At 42.8% G+C, this 26,280-nt stretch overlaps 1 protein-coding gene across 1 annotated transcript in view; it reads left to right on the plus strand.

Annotated features, from left to right (window-relative positions):
* The window catches only part of USP19 (ubiquitin specific peptidase 19), a 3,461,697-nt gene that overhangs the window by 2,350,224 nt on the left and 1,085,193 nt on the right, over positions 1 to 26,280 (plus strand). The window contains exon 18 of the mRNA XM_044078491.1: positions 19,553 to 19,866. Within this exon, the coding sequence (XP_043934426.1) occupies positions 19,553 to 19,866 (314 nt within the window). The remainder of the gene's footprint in view (positions 1 to 19,552; positions 19,867 to 26,280) is intronic.

The following is a 26,280-nucleotide window of genomic DNA, read 5'->3' on the forward strand; positions in this document are numbered from 1 at the left end:
AATAGTTTAAACCTGCTTAACCGGCACTGCCCTAGTGTGCAACAGTGGCAGCTCCGCTTAAATCGCTAACGGCGTTTAAGCGTTTATACCAGGGGCTGGAAAAGCTAGAAACTGGCCCAAAGCGACCAATAAACTACTAGTTACTGGCTGAAACCTCACAAAACTGGACAAAAGGCAGCTCAATGCTTCCCACTCCCACTGGTAAGCAAGGTAGCTTCCCTTCCCCAAATAAGGCAAGGAAACAGTACACAGGAACTACAACCAAAGCCCAGGAATCAGCAACTCTGAAACTGGACTAAACTAGTAAAGCAGGAAAAACAAGAGATATTTTTTCTTTTTTTTTTTTTTCACAAAACAGGCAGAAACAGGTACAGCAAACACTTATAAATGCTATGAATCAGCTACTACAGCTTACACATGAAGAATTTGCTACAAATACAGTCAAATAGTAACAAACAAGGATTCCAAGTGCAATATTAAGTTAAATGCAGTAAAAACAGCTTCAATGTAACAGAAAAGCAGGCGAAATACAGTTGCTAGGTATTCAGATGTGGAAAGCAACAAAAAATATACTTAGTATCAAGAAAAGTCGCTTATTCAGCTCTCTGCAGCCTTGATTACTCTGCTGGCCCACGTGGAGTCTGTGCTGAGTAGGTACAAGCTGAAAGTTTTATACCAGGGGGCTGGAAAAAGCTAGAAACTGGCCCAAAACGACCAATAAACTACTAGTTACTGGCTGAAACCTCACAAAACTGGACAAAAGGCAGCTCAATGCTTCCCAGTCCCACTGGTAAGCAAGGTAGCTTCCCTTCCCCCAAATAAGGCAAGGAAACAGTACACAGGAACTACAACCAAAGCCCAGGAATCAGCAACTCTGAAACTGGACTAAACTAGTAAAGCAGGAAAAACAAGAGATATTTTTTTTTTTTCTTTTTTCACAAAACAGGCAGAAACAGGTACAGCAAACACTTATAAATGCTATGAATCAGCTACTACAGCTTACACAGAAGAATTTGCTTCAAATACAGTCATATAGTAACAAACAAGGATTCCAAGTGCAATATTAAGTTAAATGCAGTAAAAACAGCTTCAATGTAACAGAAAGGCAGGCAAAATACAGTTGCTAGGTATTCAGATGTGGAAAGCAACAAAAAATATACTTAGTATCAAGAAAAGTCGCTTATTCAGCTCTCTGCAGCCTGGATTACTCTGCTGGCCCACGTGGAGTCTGTGCCTTAAAGTGCCTTCACAGGAGGATGTATGCAAGTTATTGATGAAGACATTAAATAGTAATGGGCCAAGGATGGATCCTCGATGTACACCTGTGGGGATGATGTGATATGGGGAGATAGAGCCCTGCCATTTTACTGATTGCTGCCTGTCAGCTAGGTAGCTAGAAAGTCACTGAAATAAGGAGGATAGACCAATGTTGGAAAGTTCTTTAAGGAGTTTGGGATGAGATATCTTGTCAAATGCTTTTGACAAATCTAGAAATACTGCAGATACTAGTTTGCCAGTGTCGCAGGCTTTTTTGACAGAGTTAAGCAAAACAAATCAACCACAAAGGGTAAAGTGCCTCGAGCAAAATGTAGTTTCCAAATCAAGATAACCTTTTCTTGAGGCACAACACGACAATAAGAAGTTTGACCTTTTATTAAACGCACTGAACTACAGAACAAAACAAAACATCCAGTAAGCGCTTTCACATTCTCTCGAATGCTTCATCAGACTGTTAAAAAAGCTAAGCCATTTCTACATTTAAATACCTTTGCTGTTACTTCATCCACCAATCATTAATATTCCTTAATTGATGACATCAGTGCTTAATTAATTAAAAAACTTAATTAAAAATTGCTAGCTGAAATTCATGTTCAAAACCTCTGTGATTATCTTAAAAACAAATATTTAATTTATAATAAATGCTTCAACCTCATACAGCTTAAAAACATATATATGTATCTCAAACTCTATGTTCCATTATTTAAAAAAGATATGCTTATGTATAAATGTGTATACTATAAAATATAAAATATATCAAATATATATGTTTATTAATGGATTTGTGAGCCATCCTAAAAAACACCAGACTAATGGCTTATAAACAATGTTAATGCTTGCTGTCCCTTGCTGTCAAGAACGGATTCATGGACACCCTGTCATTCCAACCAGATAGTCTTATCTGCTTGTAACCTCATGATCCACCTTGTCTGTCTTTGTTCAGTGTAGTTTCTATGATCACCTAGCCTAATGTTCTTATATACAAACTCAATCACAGTAAATTTAAAACCATGTGTACTCCCTTCGTTTCTAACATGTCTAGCTAGGGCATTGCTGTCATCTTCCCTGTTTATAGCATAGACATGTTCTCTAACTCTTTCTCGAAGGGTCCTATTTGTCTTACCTACATAAAAATGACTACATTTTGTGCAGACCGCTAGGTATATTAGATCTCGTGACTTGCAGTCTGCATAAATTGAAAAATTATACAGTCTTTTTTTTGACAGAGTCCATTAAAGATAATAAGGCTCCGATCTTTTAATTGGACTTGGTGTGGAACACCAGTCCATCTGCTTGTTTGTACTTTCATAAAATGAATACAGTCTGTTCCTTCGCATTTCTCAGCTATAGCCCTCTGTCTTGTAATTCTGTTTTTAAATCTTCTCTTGAAAAAAACTCATGCTTAGTCAGCATTTCCTTCATTTCAGACTGTGTTTTTGCAGTGTTATCAGCTCAAAGCTTCTATGTTTCCAGAGTTTTACTTTTGACCATATGTATTCCTTCAGTGTTTCACTTATTTTAAACACCTCTGAGTGTTTTGATTTATTGTTCCTTGAAAATTACTACAATCTGTCTCTTTTGTCAAGGTGAAACCTGAACTGCTTTTTGCTGAATAGCTACAATGTTCTTTTCAGCCAGAGTTTTCTCTTTTCTTTTTCTAGTTAAGTTTTTGTTACTTTCACCAAATGTCTTCTCTGTTGGCATTTATGCAGTGTAATTACAAATAAGTAACTGAACTTTATCCAGCTTGATTGCTTTAGCCCCCCACAGACGCACACACAGTTGCAGTTTTCACACCAGTGGACCTCTAATAAACCTGTTGGATCAGAGAGCAGCCATCTTGGAAGTCTTGTAGTCAGAGTGAATATTGGAATTCCTCACTTTAGTTGACTTATTGTTTGCGTAGTCTATTGCATTACCTTTTGTGAGTTGAAAAAGGCTGGATGACTAGAGCTGGTGAGGCTTCTTTGAGCTTCCAAATCCTGGTGGGCCCTAGGGGATGGCTCGGACATTTTGTGTGAATATGATTGTCTGTATGAATTGTATTAATGAGTACAGGAGCACAGCATGATCATAGCACTGGGTACCAGCTAGGTGTATTATGACCTGTAGTACCCTCCTCTATGTGCTTACCAAGTATTAGGGTTGGTTACTCCACACACAGCACATGCCTGCCATTTGCTGTTTAAGTAGGTGTCTTCATCTGTCTTGGTTTCTCAGTCTTCCACTGGTAAGGGGCTTCTTTGGATGTTAAGGTCTTGGTGTCAGAGACATATTAATGAGACCTACCTTTCCTTTAATGACCACTTTTATTTGGGGAAGATAAGTTGAGTTCATGAAGTCCAGTATGAACTGGCCTCTTGCCCCTCTGCCTTCAGCCTAGAAACACTTAAGTCATTGTCTTGGGGGATGTTCAGCTGTTGCAGGGACCACATAGCATATCAGTGTTAATAAACCAATATTTTATGTGAAATCCTAGATATGTTTGCAGATATTGAGAAATGTATAACCGCAAACAACATCAAGGAGGCATAAAAAGTCATCCAACTGCTGAACTGAAACAAACAAAAAAAAAAATCAGGAAAACACTTTGCAATTTAAGATTTTCTGGTATTAATCAGATTGTGTGAGGTACAGATACGGCAGATGTCCCAGCAGAAAATGTTAAAACAAAGAACAATACACTGTTTATCCTCTGGTGAATATGGATCTGAATGACACAGCTAATATTAGATATGAAAAATAGTACGAAAAAGGACATTTTGCATGCGTATTGACTCCACAAAAAGTAATCAAGATGAAAGAGAACGTAGAGAATATTGTCGACAGGAATTCTCTCCATTGAAACCAGATCCAAAACAATAGCAATTCTTCTTGTTATTAAAGTTTGCTGTTGTCAGAAATGGAGGTTCGTATTGATGTATCCTGAATAAGCAAATGTTTTCCTCCCTGTAGATGATGCCTCAACTGAGTTGAAGCTGTTGTCACCAGGGGAAGTTTCCACCACTTGGTACAGGGCAGGCGAAAAGTAGTAGTTTAGCAGCAGACTCTGGACATCAAAAATTGGCCAGACCTTTTTTTTTTTCGTATTCAGGTGGAAGAAAAAAAGAAATCCACCTTTTCAGTAAGACCAGAAAGACTGAGCTAACACTGACCTGTAGAAAGAAGGAAGAATTGTATTTGATGGTTAAACTCACTGAAGAAGCTGAAAGGAAACGTAGCTGGCAATTTAATTTTAAATATATTGGTCATATTGAATGACTATCCTTCATTATAGGTTCTTAGGTTCATTGGAAAATACTAGGCCAACTGCTTAAGGGCCCTTACAAGTCTAGCCAATATAACCCGGTTTCACCCAATATATGGCCCCTAAGGGCAAGAGGATGGCATGGATTTGTGCCTGTGCATTGCATATCTTACAGATTGCCCCTGTCAATAAGAGATGAAGGCACTACCCCAGGTGTGAATTTGTGATTCCCCATCCATTTATCCAAATTGTGTTTGAAGAGGGGCAGGGAAGGGCTCTGCTAAATGTGAACAGGTAGCTTGTTCCAAAGAAGTGGCAGTCTCTGAGACATATAGCTATCTCTCCAGCATGTTCTGTTTGAGTCGCTAAGTTTAGATCCCTAGATCAGATGACCCTCATGCTGTTTATAATTAATTTCAGAAGTAAATGGAATTTTCTCTTTGCTTTATATGTGTAAAGGTGAAACCAGTATGTGTTACAACTTAAAATTCACTGCTTTTTTTCAGTAATTTAAAATGGTAAGAAAGGTCATAGGTTCATAGGTTCGTACTAGGCTATCTGCCCTAGGGCATTTATAAGCCTAGCCAGAGTGTGTGTGGCTTTCACCACCCCTTAGGATGAGAATACTACACCCTTTTAGGGTTTAGTTTACTGTGCCTCTGTCTAGTAGTGACACAGAGATGACCCCCGGGGTAAACCTACGATCTCCCATCCACTCGTCGAGATTTCTCTTGAATAGAGTCAGTGAGGGGCTCTGCCTAACATGGACTGGGATTCTGTTCCAGAGTGTAGGGAGCCTCTGGGTTATGAATCTGTCCCTCCAGCACGTCCTATTTATTTCTGTGTTGAGGTTTAAGTCTCTTGTTCTCGTGGCTCTGATGGATTTGGATTTTCTGAGGTGGAGCATATCCATTAATTCCGGATTGGACATGGCCTTGTACGTCAGGCACAGATCACCTCTGAGTAGGCGGTATGCGACTGAATAGAGCTGGAGTTTTTTCAGTCGGGCATATGGCATATGTTTAAGACCCTTTATCCTCTTGGTGAGGAACTTTTGGGGTCTTTCCAACTGCTGCAGGTGTCGGGTGAGATACATCCGAAATGGGGCATTGTACTCAATCATTGGCCTGATAAGAGAAGAGTACAGGGGCACAATGACCTCTCTTGATCTAGATGTGAACCCCTTCATGATAAGGTGGGCAATATAGAAGGTCTTCCTAACCACTTTGGCAATGTGAGTGTCAAATGAGAGGTTACTGTCAACCTGGGTCCCTAGGTCCCTGATTACCTCTTCCGTCTAATGGATTACCACCTATGTGGTAATTTGTCGGTACCTTGTTTTTCCCAAAGGGTATGACTATACATTTTTGGTGTTCAGCTTAAGGCCATGGCTCTGGCACCAATTATCCGTTTCTATGAGGCCTCTCTGAAGGATGTTTGTGTCTGCTGGAGTATCAATTATGGCCCAGTTTGCAGTCATCTGCGAACTTTGTCAGCCACAATCCTCCTATGTTTGCCTGTACCTCTGAAAAATAAATGCCGAACAAGAGGGGTCCCAGGACTGAGCCCTGTGGGACACCGCTTGTGACTGGCTTAGAGTCTGACATAGCTCCAGCAACTCTGACCCTGTGGGTTATGTCCTTGAGCCAGTTTGCAACCCATCTTGTGACATATGGGTTTACATTTAAGCTGGTGAGTTTATCTATGATGCCCGAGTGGGGTATTGTGTCAAAGGCTTTTGCAAGGTCAAGGTAGGCTGTGTGAACTGCCTTACCCTCATCAATGACCTTAGTGACTGTTTCAAAAAAGTCGACCAAGTTCAAAAGGCAGGATCTGCCCTTGACAAAGCCAAATTGGGTAGGATCCAATGTCTGTAGGTCCCCAATGTCTTTGTTTATGAGTTCCATAATGATCCTCTCCATAGCTTTGCAGACCAGGCTCGTCAAGCTTATGGGGCGATAATTTCCAGGGTCCGTAGAAGCATTGCCCTTGTGAAGTGGGACCACTGTTGCCGTACGCCACTCTTTGGGTACGTATCCTGTAGTAAGGCTAAGATTAAACAGCAGCCTTATGTGTGGGTTTAGTTCCTCTTGGAGTTCATGTAGCACACAGCCCGGGACACTATCCGGTCCCATTGATGCTGTGTTTTTAGCTTTAGAGAGGGCGGCTCTCACCTGGGCATCTGAGATGTTAGGGAGGCTACACTCTGCTGGGATAGTTATTTCTCCTTTTGGGGGGGGGAGGAGAAATTTGCACTGAACCTGTCTGCCAGAATGTTGGCAATGTCAGTGGGTTCAGTGTATTTTGTGTCATTTTGGACTAACTCTGAGCATATCTGGGAGTTTCCACCCAGGTTTCTAACATAGCTAAAGAAGGCCTTGTGATTGTCTTTTGTGTCTTTTGCGATTTTCTCTCAAAGTTGGCCTTGGATGATTTTATGAGTGATCGTAGTTTTTTGCTAGTACTGATCAGAGATGCCTTCCCTTTTAGGGATTTTGCTCTGTCATGTAGTAGCTTCCTCCTCCTGTTGTAAAGTTTGTTTATGGCTGGGGTCCACCAGACTGGGTGCCTGCCTTTGGGGGAATGGGTCTTGGTTTTATTTGGGATTGCATGATCCATGCATTCTTGAAGGTGCCCATAGAAGGCATTTGCAAAGGATTCAGCAGTGTGGGTTGTGGTTTCCACTGGCCCAGGGGCCTTGACGGATACCACTTCAGTCTTAAGAAGTGTGAAGTTTGCTTTTGAGAAGTTCTTCACTGTGGTCTTTTGTGCAGGGGGTGGTGGCGGGATGTGGATTTCCAGTGAGATTAATTTATGGTCTGATCTTACCAAAGAGGGATATACTTCCGGTGTGCAGCATTTTGTCCCCATGTTTGTGATGATCAGGTCTAGTATATTGTCTCCTCTTGTGGGAATGGTGACTAGTTGTTCCATTGCATTTGAGTTTATGAATTCTAGGAACCTTTGGGCTAGGGTGTTGGGGCTTGAGTAATGTTCCCAGTCTATGTTTGGGTAGTTGAAGTCTCCCAAAATGATGGTATTTGGAGAGACATTCATACTCTCCAGTGTCTTCAGGAAGGCTATGTGGGGTTCCTGAGTTTGAGAGGGTGGTCTGTAGCATGCTACAAACTGTAAGGCAGTTTTGCCTATGGTTAGTTGCACCTGGATAGTCTCCGATGCTTTGTGCATTGCCACTAACCTGGAGGTGTGGGTATCTTTGATGAAAATGGATACTCCCCCTCCTTTTGTGGTTCGGTCCAAGTTTTGGGGCCGGAAAGCATGATATGAGGTAAACCCTGATAGTGCTGGGGTGCTCTCAGGAGCCTTGAACCAGGTTTCAGTCACTGCACAGACATCGATGTTCTCCATACTGAGGAGGGCTTCGAGGGCGTGCATCTAGAGGTTTAGACTTCTGGCATTGAGCAGCATTACCCTTAGTTTTTTTCCACTTGTGTTTTCTAGGGCGGTAGGTTTGTCATTTGAGCCTTGCCTAAAAAAGGCACCATGTGGGTGGCAAGAGCCTTGGCCAATATCCGGAAGCCCAGGGGTGACAGGTGCATGCCATCCCTTGCGAAGCAGCGTGGCTTGTCAAGCATGTCATCCCAAGCAGACAGACATTGGATCCCCTTAGAATGACACCAGTAATTAAGCCAATTGTTAAAGCTGATCATTTTGTCTTTGTACTGTGGCATCATTCTTGGTGAGGGTAAGATGCTGCTCAGGGTCAGGGTCATACCGGCCTGGGCTACATAATCAGAGAGCTCTTCTATGTCTCTTTTCATGTAGTCCAGGGAGGTACGTCTCAGGTCGTTCACACCGGCATGTACAATGACTGAGTCATATTTGTACTTGCTGTGGAGTGACCTGAGTGCTTGTGTTATGTGGCGGATTCTAGCTCCCAACAGGCAGCTTACTGTGACCTTTTCCTTGTTCAGTCTGGTGAGCGGGACGTCAGTGTGTCTGACTATGGAGTCACCTATTACAAGTGTGTCTGGCATGTTGTTTGGCCTTAAGGGCTGTGACCGTTTAGCACACTGACTTTGTGAACTATGTGTTGCATGTGCTATGTCTTGAGGTGGTGGTTGCTTGGGTGTCTGCTTTGGAGGCCTCTGTTGTTTTGGTAGATTTTTAATCAGCCTCGAGTATGTTTTTGTGTGTTTATGTGTTTGGTTTGCAGTTGTGATAGTTCTATGTGAGACTGGGTTTGTGGTGTGCGTGATTACCTTCTCCTCCTGACTGGTCTTGCCAGTACTGAATTGAGAGAGCTTAGCCTCCAGTTTGGCTATATAGTTGCATCTCTCGCATATATTTGTATTTGTTGGGAGGAGGAGAGGGTTGTCTGTGTACATGAGGCAATTGTAACATTGCCTCAAGATTCCCAGATTCACAAGCTGAACAGGAGAGGACGCCAGCAACTGACCCTTCGGCATGCTAGAAATAGTGAAAAAGATTGCTGTGTAACTGAGTCAGAAAGGACCTATAAGGAAATGGGTACTCAACAGAATTTAGGTGAATGAAGTACTTTCTTCCTGTGTAAAAAATGCTTTAGGAGCAAGTGCTGAGCTTTTCAGATAGAGTATAGGCTGTTTAGATTGCAAGTAGAACAGTTCTAAGGGAAAAATTGAACAGCAGACTTGGCGGAGCCAGAAAAAGTTTAACCTTGTTTAACCGGCTGCTATGCGCATACGCATCACAAGAAACCGTGCAAGCAGATTTTAAGCAGTGAACTACAAAAGAGCTAGGAATGGTCCCAAACAACCAATTACTACAGCTTCTTGTGCTGAGGTCACTTCCCCCAAGGACAGGTAGGCTGCTCAAGGCTCCCCACTCCCACTGGTGAGCAAAGAAACTTCCTTCTATCCAAGTAAGGTAATGGACAACACAGGAACTACACCACAGCCCAGAATACAGCAATGTCTGTATACTGGTCTAAACTAGTCGAGAAATGCAGGAAAACAAGGATTATTTTTTTGTTTTTTTTGTTTTTTTTTTGTAGAAACACACAGAAAATGCAGAGACAGTGATAAATTAGTTACACAGGCTAGCACACTTTAGTGGGCAGCCTCCACAGTTAAATTAAACAAACAAACAAGCAAACTTTCGATTAAATTCGACTAAATGTAACTTTAAGTGCAGATTTTAAAATAAATGCAGTAATCAGTAAAAAAACAGTTCAGGCTAGTTCAAAGTAAGCAACAGAAGCTATTTCCATTGAAAAAAAAGCAAAGATACTTAAATCCAGAAGGTAGTGGCTTTTTTGAGTTCCTTGCTGCTAGGACCACTCTGTAAACCCACGTGGAGCTTGTCTGAGCAGTATAGCCAGAAAAAAACACCCAGAGGCGGATTTTAAGCAGTGAACTACAAAAGAGCTAGGAATGGTCCCAAACAACCAATTACTACAGCTTCTTGTGCTGAGGTCACTTCCCCCAAGGACAGGTAGGCTGCTCAAGGCTCCCCACTCCCACTGGTGAGCAAAGAAACTTCCTTCTATCCAAGTAAGGTAATGGACAACACAGGAACTACACCACAGCCCAGAATACAGCAATGCCTGTATACTGGTCTAAACTAGTCGAGAAAGGCGGAAAACAAGGATTATTTTTTGTTTTTGTAGAAACACACAGAAAATGCAGAGACAGTGATAAATTAGTTACACAGGCTAGCACACTTTAGTGGGCAGCCTCCACAGTTAAATTAAACAAACAAACAAGCAAACTTTCGATTAAATTCGACTAAATGTAACTTTAAGTGCAGATTTTAAAATAAATGCAGTAATCAGTAAAAAAACAGTTCAGGCTAGTTCAAAGTAAGCAACAGAAGCTATTTCCAGTGGAAAAAAAGCAAAGATACTTAAATCCAGAAGGTAGTCGCTTTTTCGAGTTCCTTGCTGCTCTTAAGATGTTAAGTTGTTTCTTTTACGCAAGTAGAGTCTAAGTATGTGGTTTAAGAATCCAGACAGTAGTTGTCTTCATTTTAGCAGAGATCTTCCACATTTAGAGAGAAAGCTATGTCATGGCAGCAGGTAGGAGGTTTTGATAATGTCTGTGAAAGCCTTAAAACAGTAATGGCAGATACCTAGCTAAGACTAAGGGAAAGTGGCAAAGTCTTTTAATTGCTTTAAGGCACTGTTCTGGCAGAAATGACCTTATGATAAGCAAGTATTGGTAAGCATTTGACTTCAATAAAAAAAATAGTTTACTGACCAGCTTTGTGCATTGTTGTCTCTTAGGAAAGGTAATGTAAATATTACAGAATTAAAAAGCACATTATTCTACAGAGAAGAAACAAAAATAAATTTAAGGTAAATCAGTGCAGGTCTTACCAGTATCAGATTATGTGGTAAGTCAAAAAAGAAAGTGACAGATTGGGCAGGTGTATACACACACACACACACACACACACACACACACACACACACACACACACACACACTGTGGCTTTAATTTACCTTTGCAGTTGAGTACAGCTGTCCTGGGCCCGTGTCAAAATTAGAGGTTTTTGCCTCCCACATGGAAGCTGTGCCAGGGAAAAGTGCATATAAATAGTTATGTTAATGAAAAACATAGTTTAGTTTGAATTGGATTTTTAAATGTTTAATGTTAAAGCCCAAATATATATATATATATATATATATATATATATGTGTGTATGTGTGTATATATATATATATATATATATATATATATGTATATGTATGTATGTATTCTTATATATAATTCTACATCCTGTCCAGTATCAGGCCCCTGATAAGGTGAGTATTGAAAAATGACTCAACATATCCTATAGTTCATTTCACAGCTCAGTTATTGACAAGGCATGAACTATAGATACCTTCTTTCTCCCCTGGTGCAGCTTTTTCCTTTATCAATTTTTTTTCTCTTGACCAGCTTACAGGCTACTTCCCTGATTGTAATTGATTCACTTAACTTGAGGCAGCTGTGGCTCCTGAAGCTTGTCAGTCTCTCTTCTAACTTGCAAACTCCCAGTCTGATCAAATTTAGCTTTGCAAAATGGTTGGTCCTTTCTTGTCTCAAGTTTATAATTTCTCTGCCTTCATGACTGGTTGATTTACCTTAACTGATGGAGCAGGTGACAATTCCATTGATGACCTTTGGATTTGAGAGATGAGATGAGAATCACTTGTAATTCATATTCAACTGCCCTTGTGATTTGATCAGTGAAAGAAGCGTATTGTATAACCTGTCTATTGAAGCTGACTATCTGCTGTCACCAGATCCCCTCTGCATTCACCAGGTCTGTCAGACCCATCTTAGCCAGCCCCCAGCTGAACCCAACTCCATCCAGAGTTAGAGGAGATGGAGGATGTTGTTGAAGTGTCATACTATGGTTGGTGAGTGTTCCCTAACTCCAGTCACTTCATGGCTGAGTTATGAGCTCCCCAGTAATTGCATTTGGAGGGTGCATGCACAGTTTACCAATCAAATGGTATACTGCTTGCAGCACTAAACTCACAAGGCTCTTAGTGTTTATGTTGCAATAAACCTGGGCAACTTCTCTACCCTCTCAAGATGGATGAGCATAATTTGTCTGCTTACTCTCGTCTTCCCTCCATCAGTCCCCTCCAGCACCTATGCCACTAGTCGAACATGAGTTGTGTTTAGTATAGTAAGGGTTTTGTCCCTCTGTGCCATTGGATTGGTTCGTTGGAACAACCAACTTCATTTTTTTTTTCTGTAAGATTTTTGGTCTTTCCATTTGCCATACAGCCATCAGCTCTCCTGTTTTTCAATCACCACATTTATTCCTTGAGCAACAGCTATTCCCAGGAGGTGTCATCCCAGCAAGTATCCGAGTTTCGCTTGGTAATGGCTTAGACCCTTCCGCTGTGTAACGAACATGGGACATGTCGTTGTGGGACCCAATATTCCTTTCCGTACACCTGAGATGAAGGCTACTGCTAAGGGGCTTGGTGAGCTGCAGATATATCCCAGGGTTGCTTTTGTGCTATTGTTTTTCCTTGGGGGAATTGCGGCATCTCACAACAAGGACTTGGCATAACCATCTATCTGAAGTAGTTAACTTCATTTGTGCATCAACCTGTGGGTCTTCGGATCCATATCGGATCCGAGCCAGCAGTTTCCAACAGTATAGATCTGAGCTCCAAGCTCCTCCCCCTACCCATAATCCCCTGCCAACCCTACCTGACCTCAGATCTAGTTTGCCGCGGTTTCATCCAGCAGCTCGATCACTGAGTTCCAGGCTTAGCGTCTTTTTGTGAGAAAATCTTACCCTTTTTTCTCTCCTTTTTTTGGTAAATTTAGTGTGCGGGTGTTGTGTACAGGTGTCCCTCATTAGTTCCTTTTACCTGTCTGTTAATCTTCTTCATAGTTTTCCTTCCCCACCCTCGTTAGTGCGTTAGGGAGTGTGCTGTGTGTTGGGGCCTAGCGTGTGTATTTTCTTTCGATATGTCGGAGGCCCCAAAAGCTGTTTTTTCCAAGTGTACCGAGTGTGGCCATAAGCTATCCCCGGCGGATGGCCACACTCGGTGTATGTTGTGCCTTGGGGTTGGACACCTGTCGTCAGGTTGCTCCATATGTGCGGCGTTCAACCCCAGGGCACTTAAGGACCGGAGGACTAAACTGGTTCTGGTGGGACTGCTGCCCCCAGACTCTGCTTTGGCCTCCGGTCCCACGGTGGCTCCTGCGGCTACTGCCACTCCTGCCTCCCTTCCGCTGGCCGGAACTCAACCTCCCACTTCGGGCCAGGAGGATAGGGAGTCTAGGAAAGAGAAGCGGAAGGAGAAGCACCACAAGCGGCGGGCCGAGGCCTCTTCATCGGCCCCGCCGGCTAAGCGGTCTTCTCCCTCCAGGACTTCCGAGCCTTCCACCCCTCGTCTCCGGTCTCCTCCTTTTTCACCAGGACTGGAGGAGGAGGAAGACTGGCCCCCGTCGAGGTCATCGAGGCGGCACTCCCGTCCCACCTTGGTGGCCTCATCCAGATCCACCCGAAGCCTGAAGGATGCAGTCTTGGACCGGTTGATGAGAAGATTACTCCAGGCCCAGCTGTAGATGGGAGTGCTCCTGCCTCCCCCCCTCCGGGAGGGAGCTCGACACCTTTTTTTGCCCCAATTGCTCTTTCTCTGACCCGCTTCCCGGGTTTGGAGTTTTCGGGGCCGGATAGCGTCGGCGCCGGGAGGGTATCGGCGCCGACAGTATCGGGTACTTAGCGCCGACAATGCCCTCGAGTCTGTCGGGTCCCTTTTCTTCAGATCTGCACTCTCAGAGCCGAGAGCTGAGCTTCGGATCCGAGGGTCTCAGTGTGCCTTCGGCTCCGCCCAGGTCAGAGCATACTGGACCTTCAGATCCGATTGCGTCGGCTCCAGCCCCGATCCGCCCGTCTGATCCGAGGGAGGGTCTGCTCTCGGATCCGAGAGAGAGCGGCTCTCCTTCGGCATTCGACATAGTGGAGAGGGTTCTGTCGAGGGATTCCAGACCCCTGGCCTTGGCTGCGGCTCCACCATGCACCCCATCTCAGATGGGTCCGACTTCCGTCAGCCAGTCCCAGGGACAGCCTGCTCCGACGTCCCAGGGCGTTCCATTGGAACATGACGTTGTTGGTGAGATCTCCTCGGACAGCCCCCCCGAGGAGATTCCTCACAAGCGCAAGTGCAAGAGGAGGCACTTGGACTCCCCTGAGTCCTTGACCAAGGACACAGATTTGGAGGAAGGGGAAGGTTCCCCAAGATCACCTCCTGAGGATGTCTCATTTGGAGACATCATGGAGATGCTCAGAATTAGGGGGGGTGGTCTGCCCCAAAGCCTACCTTGGATGAATCTGTGTTCCTGGAGGCGTTTGAAGCAGGCCCGTCTCTACCTCTTGGGTGTCCCCTCCAGCTGACCCCCTGGTAGATCTGATCACTACCAGGGCGTGGAGGGAGCCAGACACTGTGGAGCCAGTCCCAAAAAGACCTGACAAAATACTTAGTCCACACTTCGACAGATCTCACTGGAGTAAGGGAACCCCTGTAGATGCCATGTTGGTGGTGGCGGCCACTAAAAGGGAATTAGCTCAGGAGAGTCCCTCGGTCAATCCTCCAGACAAGGAGTCTCGGTCGATGGATCGATTAGGGAAGCAGGTTTTTAGTTCAGCTACCTTCTCAGTGAGGTCACTGAATTACATGGCACATGTCATACGACTGCAGCGAGACCTTATCAAAGAGTACGCCGCGTCGCCCCCCGGAGTCCATGTCGGCGGAGGACAAACAGTTGTACTCTTCCCGAATGGCCACTCTTAGGTCTATCTCGAACACCTCTATGCAGCTACTGTTCCACGCCACGGAAAGGGCCGCTAGAGCTAGCGGAGCAGGCGTCGTTATGAGGCGACAGGCCTGGCTCTGCCACTGTGATTTCGCGGAACCCTTTAAGGCATCTTTCGCTAATGCCCCTTTCAATGCTTCTGCCCTTTTTGGCAGAACCGTACGCGATACCTTGGTCCAGAGCGAGAAGGATGGGAAGACGTCTGCCATCGGAGTCCGCTTCTCTGCTCCCCAGAGGTCCTTTTCCAAAAACCAAAAGGGACAGAAGAAGATGCGGTCCCGGAAGTCGCAACAGCCCCATTTCGCTCCGGACCCCCAGTCCTTCCGCAGCAGAGGAGGACAGGGTGGACGCCGCCCTAGAGGCAGAGGGGTCTGAGGAACTTTGGGTCCAGAGAATCGTTCTCTGACCGGCCCATGCAACAGCCCTGAAGGGTTACCTGACTGCTCCACTCTGGAGGCAGTCGGGAGGCGCTTCTCGCGGCACCTAGCAGCTTGGGAGTCCATCACGACCGACCGCTGGGTGCTTCGCATCATATCCAGAGGTTACCAGATCCCTTTCTCCCATTTCCCTCGCAATCCCAGACACCTCCCCGACGTCCCATCCGAGCAGAGGGAGGCCGCAGCTGCGGAAATCCAGCGGCTGCTAAAAAAAAAGAGCCATCCAGCACATCCCCCCAGACCAGTACGGATCAGACTTTTACTCCAGGTTCTTCTTGGTGCCAAAAAAGACGGGAGACTTCAGACCGATCCTCGACCTATCCCTCTTGAACCTGTCAGTAACCAAGGAAAAGTTCCGGATGGTCACTCTTCAATCCATTCTCCCCCTCCTGCGGGAGAACGACTGAATGTGCTCTATAGACCTCAAGGATGCGTACTACCTCATTCTGATGGACAGACGATCCAGGAGGTTTCTCCGCTTCCGGCTAGGAGCCAGCCATTACCAATTCAGGGCCCTTCCCTTTGGTCTCACCACAGCCCCCAGGGTGTTCACCAGAGTTCTGTCGGTGATAGCGGCCCACCTGCGACTGCAGGGCATTCAGGTTTTCCCATACCTAGACGGCTGGCTCCTGACCGCCCCCACAAGGCAGCTACTCTGCGCAGCCAGAAACTCCTTTCTTCACCTAGTGGCCCAGCTGGGGATCACTATCATCATAGAGAAATCTTCCCTTTCTCCAACTCAAACCATAGATTTCATCGGAGCAAGGTTGGACACAAACAGGCGTCTAGCCCTCTTAACTCCAGACAGAGTGCGGACCTTAAGACTCCATGTGTGGGCCATCCTCCTACCCCAGGCACCCCCGGCAGAATTGGTCCTGAGGGCTTTGGGTTAGATAGCGGCCACCATCAACCTGTTGCCGATGGCGCGTCTGAACATGAGAGTCCTGCAATGGACTCTCCAAGTTCAATGGTCTTTTCTGCAATTCCCTCTGTACCACCCTATTCCCCTCAGCAGGGTTTGCAAGGAGGCCCTCTTATGGTGGCTCCAATCCCTGGATCTCCAGAAGGGGCGCCCCTTTTCTATGTCCCCTCCCCTAACCACGGTGACCACGGGCACCTCTCGCCTCGGGTGGGGGTGGGGCATTGTGCGGGCAGGACAGTCCAAGGCACATGGAACAGCACAGAGACCTCTCTGCATATAAATGTCCTAGAGATGAGGGCGGTGCTTTTGGTGTTGCAAGCACTACAGAGCCTTCTTCCCATAGGAGCGATTGCAATCCAGATGGACAACATGGCAGTAGTCTGGTACATCAACAAACAGGGAGGAACCAGGTCTTATCCCCTTTGTCGAGAGGCCATGAGAGTGTGGGAATGGGCGATTTCCACCAACCGCTTTCTCATAGCGGTGCACATTCCGGGACAGTCCAACATTTTAGCAGACAAGTTGAGTTGCACCATCCTCTCGCCGTACGAGTGGTCTCTGAACCCAAAAATAGCGAAGCAGATATTCTCCACTTGTGGTTAACCTTGTTGCGATCTTTTCGCCTCTCCTTCAAATGCGAAATGCAATGACTACTTCGCTTTAATTCTCCCACCTGGGGAATCCCCATGAGACGCCCTGGTGCATGCTTGGCCCCCGGTCTCCTTTATGCTTATCCTCCTCTTCCGCTGATGTTGAAGTTTCTTCAGAAAGCCAGTCGGTTGCAGAACAAGATAATCCTCATTGCCCCATTCTGGCCTTGCCAGGCTTGAGTCCTGTATCTTTGGTCTCACCTAGTGAATCCTCCCTGGATTCTGGATCCCATTCCAGATCTCATAACCCATCCATTGGATCTTCTGACCCCGAATCTGGACAGCCTCAAGCTCATGGCTTTGTTAATCCAGTTCCAAGGTTAGCTAAGACTCCCAGTATCTCTTCCCAGGTCAAAGCTATTCTGGTGGCGGCGCATAAGCCATCCACCAGAAAGGTCTATGATAGCAAATGGAAACGTTTTTCTGTTTGGGCGGAGCACAGAGATCTAGATCCTTTCACAGCTCCATTGCCTGCAGTGTTAGATTTCCTATCAGGACTCTTTGATCAGGGTGCCAGCTCCTCTACAATCAGGGTTCAGTTGGCGGCGATCTCTCACTATCACGTAGGAAGCGACCTTGGACCGTTGATCTCCTCCAAGTTATGCAAGGCCTTTCTGAAGGGTACCTTCTTACTCAGACCCCCGGTGAAGGAAGTAGTCCCTGCTTGGGACTTGACTTTGGTATTGCAGGCACTTACAGCCCCTCCCTTTGAACCTGCAGCTTCAGTAGATCTAAAATTTTTATCATGGAAAACTGCCTTTCTTGTAGCTATCATCTCAGCTCGAAGGGTTTCCGAAATTCAAGCCCTTTGTGCAAAACAACCTTATTTGTCCTTCCACAAAGACAGAGTCTACCTCAGGACCAATCCCTCCTTTCTTCCAAACATTGCATCTGAATCGAACATTAATCAGTCCATTAACCTGCGTTTTTTTTCCCCAACTACCAAAACAAAGGGGAACATAAGTTACATCTGTTGGATCTGCACAGACAACTGCGCTTTTATTTACACACAACAGCTGGTCATAGGCAATCAGATCAGCTGTTCATTTCCTTTGCCAAATTTAACTTAGGAAAGGCTGTTTCCAAAGTCACACTGTCCAGATGGATTTCTCAGTGTATTCTGTTGGCATATGAAAGTACTGGTCGGCCCGCACCTCTAGGAGTTCATGCCCACTCTACCCGGTCTGTCTCTACCTCGGCGGCCTTTCGTTCTAGACTCTCGTTGGATGATATCTGCTCAGCAGCAACATGGGCTTCGTCTCTTACCTTCATTAATCACTACAAGCTGGATATTGTCTCCAGAGGGAGAGCATCCTTTGGCTCTGCAGTGCTCCGGAACATCCTTCCTTGAGGACCGCCCAAGATTTAGGTAGCTGGGGACTCTGTCCCATAGGTTGATGCACAAATGAAGTTAACTACTTCAGATTAAGAAGTTAAGTACTCACCATAACGTTCCATCTGAGTAGGTAAACTTCATTTGTCAGCAACCGACCCCCCCTCCGTCCCCCTGACCTTCGGATGTTTGAGATGTTACCTTACTTATGGCAAGGGTATGTAGCTAGTTTTGCGGGTGATTTTTGTATGCTTATCTAGCTGTGGGCAAACTCGATCTGAGGTCAGGTAGGGTTGGCAGGGGATTATGGGTAGGGGAGGAGCTTGGAGCTCGGATCTATGCTGTTGGAAATTGCCGGCTCGGATCCCATATGGATCCGAAGACCCATAGATTGCTGACAAATGAACTTTACCTACTTAGATGGAACGTTATGGTGAGTACATAACTTCTTATTTCCATGCCAGAGAGCCTACAGGTTTGTGAGCCACTGTAAGCACTCTGGTTGCTTGGGTCACAGTACTGACTGACTTCATTATACTTCAGCTCTTTGTTTAATTCAGTACAGGCAATATACTGCTTTTGCCTAACCGAGTTTGTATGAAGTACGTCTTTAATTATAAGCACAGTAAACCTCTTTTGTGGTGTTAGGGCATGTGTCAGCAAGGATGGAACATTATCTGCAGCTTGTTTCAGGCAGATATTTATTAATTTGTTCTGTTTATGTGGCTGTGTGGTTTTCTTTTTGCACCTTTAGTAAACAGGGCAAGTTAGAGGATTCCTTTAGTAAACAGTTTGGCTTTGAAAGTCTGATCTTGAAGAAAAAGATGCCTTAGCTTCCACCTTTACATTTTTAATTTCTTCTGCTGCTGCTGTTGATTCATTCCATTCGGTGCAAGTTACTGCATGAGCTTTATTAAAGTGCATTTGTGTGAGTTACGATAGCAGATAGTTTTGAGGACCTGCTGCAGCATACTTTGCATTTTGTCATGTGACTGTTCCATCTGTTTTGATGGTCACTGAACTGCTAAACAGTGGAACAATCTGGAGAAAGTATCTGAGTGTGTCACTTTATAATTATAGACATGCACATGCACTTAAAACTGCCATGAAGCAGACTGCTCTGATGTTGCTTTAAAGTAAAAAAATAAATAAATAAAATAAGTTAAGATCCTTGGAAGGGAAATGTCTGGAAAGTTTGACACGGTCTTTCATATGTGCTGCTCTTGTCTAAGACCTGACAAGAAGGTGAATTAACAAATGTACTTCACCTTGTCCTTTCCTTAACTAGCAGTAAGGTTATTGGAATTATTAGTATGTTTAAAGTTGCAGTTAATACTGCTGATGAGTCTGATGGAATGCTTATATCTGGCCTAAGGACCATCTTTTCATGAGTTTTATTTTCCTTTTAAAGGTACTCTGTAAATGTGTTTCAGCCTCCATTACAGCCAGGAAGAGCAACTCCAGAACAATCTCCTACTAGAACAGACTTTCAGTTGGACTCACCAGTGAAAAGAATTTGCCCTACATCTGCTGAGGTTGGAGAAGAGGACAAAGACTCTCAACTCATTCATTTAGACTTTCCAAAATCTTCTAGAAGCATGTCCTGTTGTGAAAAGGATTCTATTCTTAGTGAAGATTCAGGTTTTTTAGAAGAGGGGACTGAAATCAAAACAGAGTCTGAATCGGAAAAGGAAACCTCTTATGAAAAATTAATTAAACCTGAAGGTAATGAGTTGCCATTTTACTGCTAAATCATATCTGATTCTGTTGTATTTTCAAGGTGTGACTTATTTTCAGTTAATATTTTCTTTGCTGTACCTAATAACCATGCAGTGTCATATGCCTGCTAATAAGAATCCACATCTACATTGTGACTTTTAAAGTTGATGTGTTTATGTACCATCATTTAAGTATACTGAGATGTTTTCTTTCTGAAGTAATGTTGGTGTAATTAGTGTGCTGCATTTTGTAAACAACTTTATTCAATTATCACTTAAGACATAGACACGTACATTAATAGAAAAGAAAAAAATATTTCTTCATTTATGTACATTCTACATTACATGTTTTCTTTTACATCCACACACATTTAGTCTTAACTTTGACTAAATTGCTCAATTCCTGCCTTCCCTTAAACCTCATGCCTCTTCCTGTACATTATGCATGTATTGTTCCCACAAAGTCCATTTATTTCTATGTAATTTGCCACGTTCCTTTTCTAAAGATCCAATTTCCAGTTCTTTTATTTCTTTTACAATATTCAGTCCTTCATCTACAGTGGTTGTAGATTTTGATTTCCATTTTCTTGTAATTGAGTTTCTGACAGAATTAAACATGAGGTCTTACTTTTGTGTAGGCAGTTTGGATCCTGCTTTCTAGCTCAAGAGAATCGTTTCTTAGTTGCAACCATTTGGTACACCAGTATTTCTGACAGAGTATTCTGTAATGAATTTTTAAAATCTGCCAACCTATTACACTCTCCAAAACATGTTCCCAGTTACCTTTTTCTTCTCCATCACACCTCAGGCATTTGCTGTCTTTTTGAGGAAAAAAAAATCTTTGAAGTTTGCTTGAGGTATAAAAATACCTGTGCAGACACTTCCAAGCAAGAATCCTAAACCTAGACTTTGTTGCATATTTGGGAGCCATATGTATGTCCTCCCATGGTTCCCGTGTAAATTGCTTTTTCAGTATCTTTTCTAACCCCCTCTGATTGATTCTTATAGTTGTCATGCAGTGTGCTATATGCCCAACTAATTATCCTGTTTTTCACAGCAGCTTCTATTGTAGATTCAGCTAAAAACTACCCAGGCAGGTCGTTCACTTAAGAGTCCCGTATTCCTTTCTCTTTGCCTATGCCTTGACATCAGTCCCTAGTAAGGAGTGCAGTCTATAACCTGCAGTCCATACTTCTTCTTGGCTTTATCCCAGTCTATGACCTTTTCCTCTGTAGTTATTTGCTCCCGTTAACTTGGTTCCTTTGTCAATTGTCTCCAGTAAATTCCAGTTCCCTCTTGCCTGTTTTTTGTACCCGTACTTGCTGTCATATTTATTGGCAAAATTCCCTTTCTCCATTCACATGTTGGCTTAGTTCTTCAAACACTTTTGTGCAACTTTATGAATATAAAATTCTTATGGTTGTGGTGATTCTCAAAAATCTGCATTCAAAATCGTACTCTCTTTTTTTTTTCTTGAACTCTCCTCGGCTTTCATAGTCATCCCTTTCCAGTTTGAATTATAACCTTCTGCTTATATTACGTATATGAGCCTTAACTTGGTAGCTCTTAAATATCCCTCCATATCAGGTAATTCTAAACCAACTTGTTTTATTTGTGGGATCAGCTTTGTCACACTTAACTCTTGTACTATTCCCTCCCAGATAAATTCTTTCAACTGTTTATTATTATCCACAACTTCTCTACTGGTTGATAAAATATGCCTGAACTGTATATAAAACTATTCCTTCAACTGTTTATTAATTATTATCCACAACTTCTCCACTGATTGATAAAATATGCCTGAACTGTGTATAAAACTAAAGGGACTAAAAACATTTTCACTGTGTATCGTACTTTCCATATCCATAAACGAGCTTCCAGTTTTTATATTATCTTTTGTTTAATCTCTGTCCATATATCCTTAGCTGCCTTAACATAAGTCTTTTTTTACTCTTAAATACTTCATCTTACTGTGCTCATAAAGATAGGTATTGCTGAACCAGTTTGTGTTTGGTACATAATTTATGGCTGTAACCTTTGTTTTATCTTTAATTTTATATCCTGAAAAGGCTTGGAACTGTCTCTAAATGCTTCACAACACAGAAATATCCTTTTTTGGGTTTATCAAGTACAAAATAATATCTGCAAATAAAGCCAACCTTTTTTTGATCACGATATTGGTTTCATCCTTGAATTTCTGGGTCCCTTATTTTTTTTGCCAGTGGCTCTAAATATAAGGCAGATAAAGGGGAAAGAGGATACCCCTGATGGTTCCTCTCTTAAACACAACTTATTATAGAGGAACATGTAATGATCCTTTCATTTTTGCTTCTGACACTTCATATATCCTCCATGTTAACCATATTGTATGAGGGAATGTAAATGCTTCTATTGCCCTTCTCGTAAAATCCTAGCTTTACTCTGTTGAATACTTTCTATGTGTCAAGACCTATGAACAACAGTGTTGTTTTCTTACATTCTGCTTCCCACTGGATCATAATTTTTCTGTTAATGTTGTCAAGTGTTTACCTCCCCTCCACAAAAACCACATTGATCAAAATTTATCAAGTTTGGCAATGCCTTTGCCGTTCTTTTAGGTAGTACAGATATAAACATTGTAATCATGATTTAAATTTGAATTGGGTCTATATGAAGCTGGATCTGATGAGTCTTTACTGTCTTTGGGTAATGCAGCCACCACAGCTTTCTTCCAAGATGCTGTTGCTTCCCCTTCTTTTTAAAATATTAAAAAGTCTTACAGATCTTTATAACTTCCAGCCTTTCACAGGAATACCATCTGCTCCTGTAGACCACCCTGATTGTTTATATGCCATTGTTTTTATATCATGTCCTCAACTGTTAGTTGTTGAGCCTTATCTTCCTGTAACCTTAGTATAATTAAGTGTCCCATAACTATTTCCATTTGTGTTCTTTCTTAATTTTCGCATTCCACAAATATCAACAGACTAGATAAAATCCACAAACGAGTAGAAACACAAGGATCCCAAAATGAAGAGACAAGCGTTTAGACCTGAACGCAATTTATTTAGTTTAAACAAAGAAACAGCGTTTTTGCCACACTCACTAGGTGGCTTCTTCAGAGGTAGCAGACAGCGAATAAAACACTCCTTAAATACACAACTAATTAAAAGCAATTACTGTTAGGTAGCAGTTAAAAAAGGGGACAACCCCTTATTTCCAATTAAGCACTGCAACAGTGAAAATCTTTATACAAATGGCTTTACAAGCACAATATAAAATGTCACAATGCAGCCTTTTCCAGTAAGTTCTTTATACTCTGCATAAGGACAGTGTGTATAAAAACAATATATAAAAGAATAGTGGCATACATAAAGTATGCCCATGCATAAACAAGAAATGTAAGGACTCATATAATAAAAATGTGTAGAAGTCCATCTGTTAAAAAGCTAACTTACAAGGGAAAAATGTAAATTTTATTCTATTTTAGTATGTTCATCAAACAATGGGATATACTATCCTAAAGTAAAAAAAGGTGAGTGTTGGCATAATAAAAATAACCCCCTTATATGATGTATGCAATATAGGCATCATCATATAAAATAATTTTACAACAAATAGGGCTCACAATAGCAAATCCTACCATATACTCTATGACAAAAAAGCATTCAATGGCAGGCAAGGAAGTTACATAATCAAGAACAGCAAGTGCAGAATAATAATAAACTAACCACTTATCTCATATACGATTTCAATTTAAGATAAGGGGCAATATTACAACTCTCATTTAACCCAGGTGGGTTAAATGCGTCAAGTTTAAGCTGCCAAAGGAGCTCACATGTTTCAAGCATTATAGCGGTAGGACCACCCCTAGGATGTAATGGGAGATGGTCGATACCCATGAAGGTAAAGGCATGCCCTGGAAAGGAACAAATGTGCTTGGCCAATGCATTTTCGCACTTCTTGTTTTTGACAGCATATAAATGCTGATAAATTCTGTCCTTAAATCTTCTATCCGTCTTACCGATGTAGAATACTGGGCAGCAAGTGCAAAAAGCAATGTAAATCACAGATTTGGTATCGCACTTGATTCGATGGCGAAGCATGTATTTCCTACCTGCTATGCAAAAAGTGCTACCAGTTTTTATATGTGTGCAAAAGCTGCAAGCTCCACAAGAAAAAGATCTATTAGATCTGGCACTAACCACTACAGACGAACTCTGCAAGAGTTCCTTAATGTTCCTACCCCTCCTAAACACCACAGATGGCTTTTCACCCAATTTGTTACCAACCAATCCATTGCTCGTCACAAAGAACCAATTCTTGAACAGAATATTTTGTATGTCATACGAGTTCACCCCGAACGTAGAGATAAAACTACAAGAAACATCATTCAAGGGTACAGGTACTGTCGGCAAGACAGGATCAAGCATGTTACCGTTAACACTAAGGTTCAAAATGTGTTCATCAGCAGTGGTGGGGATAGCCTCTGAGGAAAGAAGGGGTTTATAAAAACCACAAGTTCTTTTGTTAAATACTTCATCTATAATATCAGATACTAGACACTTTGGGTAACCTCGATTCATGAAAAGCTCACTCAATAGATGGCATTCAAGGCTGAAGTCTGCCAATTCACTACACATCCTCACCGCCCTCACTAGTTGTCCCTTAACTATAGCCTTTTTATGCTTAAATGGATACGAGCTAGTGAAGTGGAGGAATGAATTGACATATGTATCTTTTCTATAAATTGTAGATTTTAAATGACCCTGTGTGCCTACTCTGGTTAACTTTACGTCGAGGTAATTCATACCATCAACATCAAAGTGGTAGGTAAATCTAAGGTACGGTGTTGTAGAATTCAGGTAGTCGACAAAAGAATATGCTAGAGCGGAGTCACCCCTAAACAAAATCAAAATATCATCAAGAAAGCGGGTATAGTAAAACAATTTACTATTCCACTCGAGATTGTTGAAGACAAAGTTTCTTTCCCAGTATGTCATAAAGAGGTTGGCCACGACGGCCCCACATGGGGAGCCCATGGCCACCCCTTTTTTTTGGATATAAATGTCCCTTTCAAACATGAAATAATTAGAGGACAAAATAATGTCCAACAATTCAGTAACGTTATTAATTACACTTTTAGGGGCCCCAAGCTCGTTCAGGAGTAAGTCAATCCACTCAAGAGCCTCCTGATGCGGGATAGATGTGTATAAGTCGACCACATCTATGGTCAAAAAGTTGGTATCTGCATCTAATACCAACTTATTTAGGTCAGATAAAAAAGACCATGAATCTTTACAGATGCTCGGTATACTTTCCACATATTTAGTCAACAATGCATCTACAAATTTCGAGCAAGGGTCAAATAAAAAAGGTGATTTTACCATTTACAATTTTTCAAATCTCACTTTGGAACCGGAACTTGTGGAGTTGTTAGCTCTTGTTAGCACCTTTGTCCCTTCCAGGAAATGTGATATAGCCAGGGTCTTACTTGATCTTAAATGTTACGTTAGAAAATTGAATCTGAAATTATTATTCAATGTCTCTGCACAACCACAGGTCCCCAAATTGAAGCTCCCCAGTGTGTTCAACCCACCTCTACATGTTGCACTAAAAATGTTTGAGAGTGCATGCGAGTTAGACATCAGATTTTTGATGAAGTGCCCTAATTCTGGCCCCAACCAGTTTAATATCTCAAAAGAGCAATTAGAGGCCCTGTCTGAACTACGTTCTGCAGGTGTCAGGATTATTAAACCTGATAAAGGAGGGGGCTTAGCTATTTTTGAACAAATTGACTACATTGAAAGAATGCATAGGGTACTGGATTCTGACTCGTACGAAATTTCATCCGTTAATGAAATGAACATCTGTGCAAGTAGGACTAGGGGCTACTTTAGGGACTTATTTATCAGTGGTAGAATAGATGAGGATACTTTCAATTATGTTGATATCTTATATGCGAAGACTCCGGTTATGTTTGGGATCCCCAAGATCCACAAAAATCTTGGGGACCCTCCAATGAGAGCCTTAATAGACGGTAGATCATCCTTTACCTACCCTTGCTCGAAATTTGTAGATGCATTGTTGACTAAATATGTGGAAAGTATACCGAGCATCTGTAAAGATTCATGGTCTTTTTTATCTGACCTAAATAAGTTGGTATTAGATGCAGATACCAACTTTTTGACCATAGATGTGGTCGACTTATACACATCTATCCCGCATCAGGAGGCTCTTGAGTGGATTGACTTACTCCTGAACGAGCTTATGGCCCCTAAAAGTGTAATTAATAACGTTACTGAATTGTTGGACATTATTTTGTCCTCTAATTATTTCATGTTTGAAAGGGACATTTATATCCAAAAAAAAGGGGTGGCCATGGGCTCCCCATGTGGGGCCGTCGTGGCCAACCTCTTTATGACATACTGGGAAAGAAACT

The sequence above is a fragment of the Protopterus annectens genome, chromosome 7.part1 (assembly GCF_019279795.1).
Source record: "Protopterus annectens isolate FY-2018-M chromosome 7.part1, PAN1.0, whole genome shotgun sequence".
NCBI lineage: Eukaryota > Metazoa > Chordata > Ceratodontiformes > Protopteridae > Protopterus > Protopterus annectens.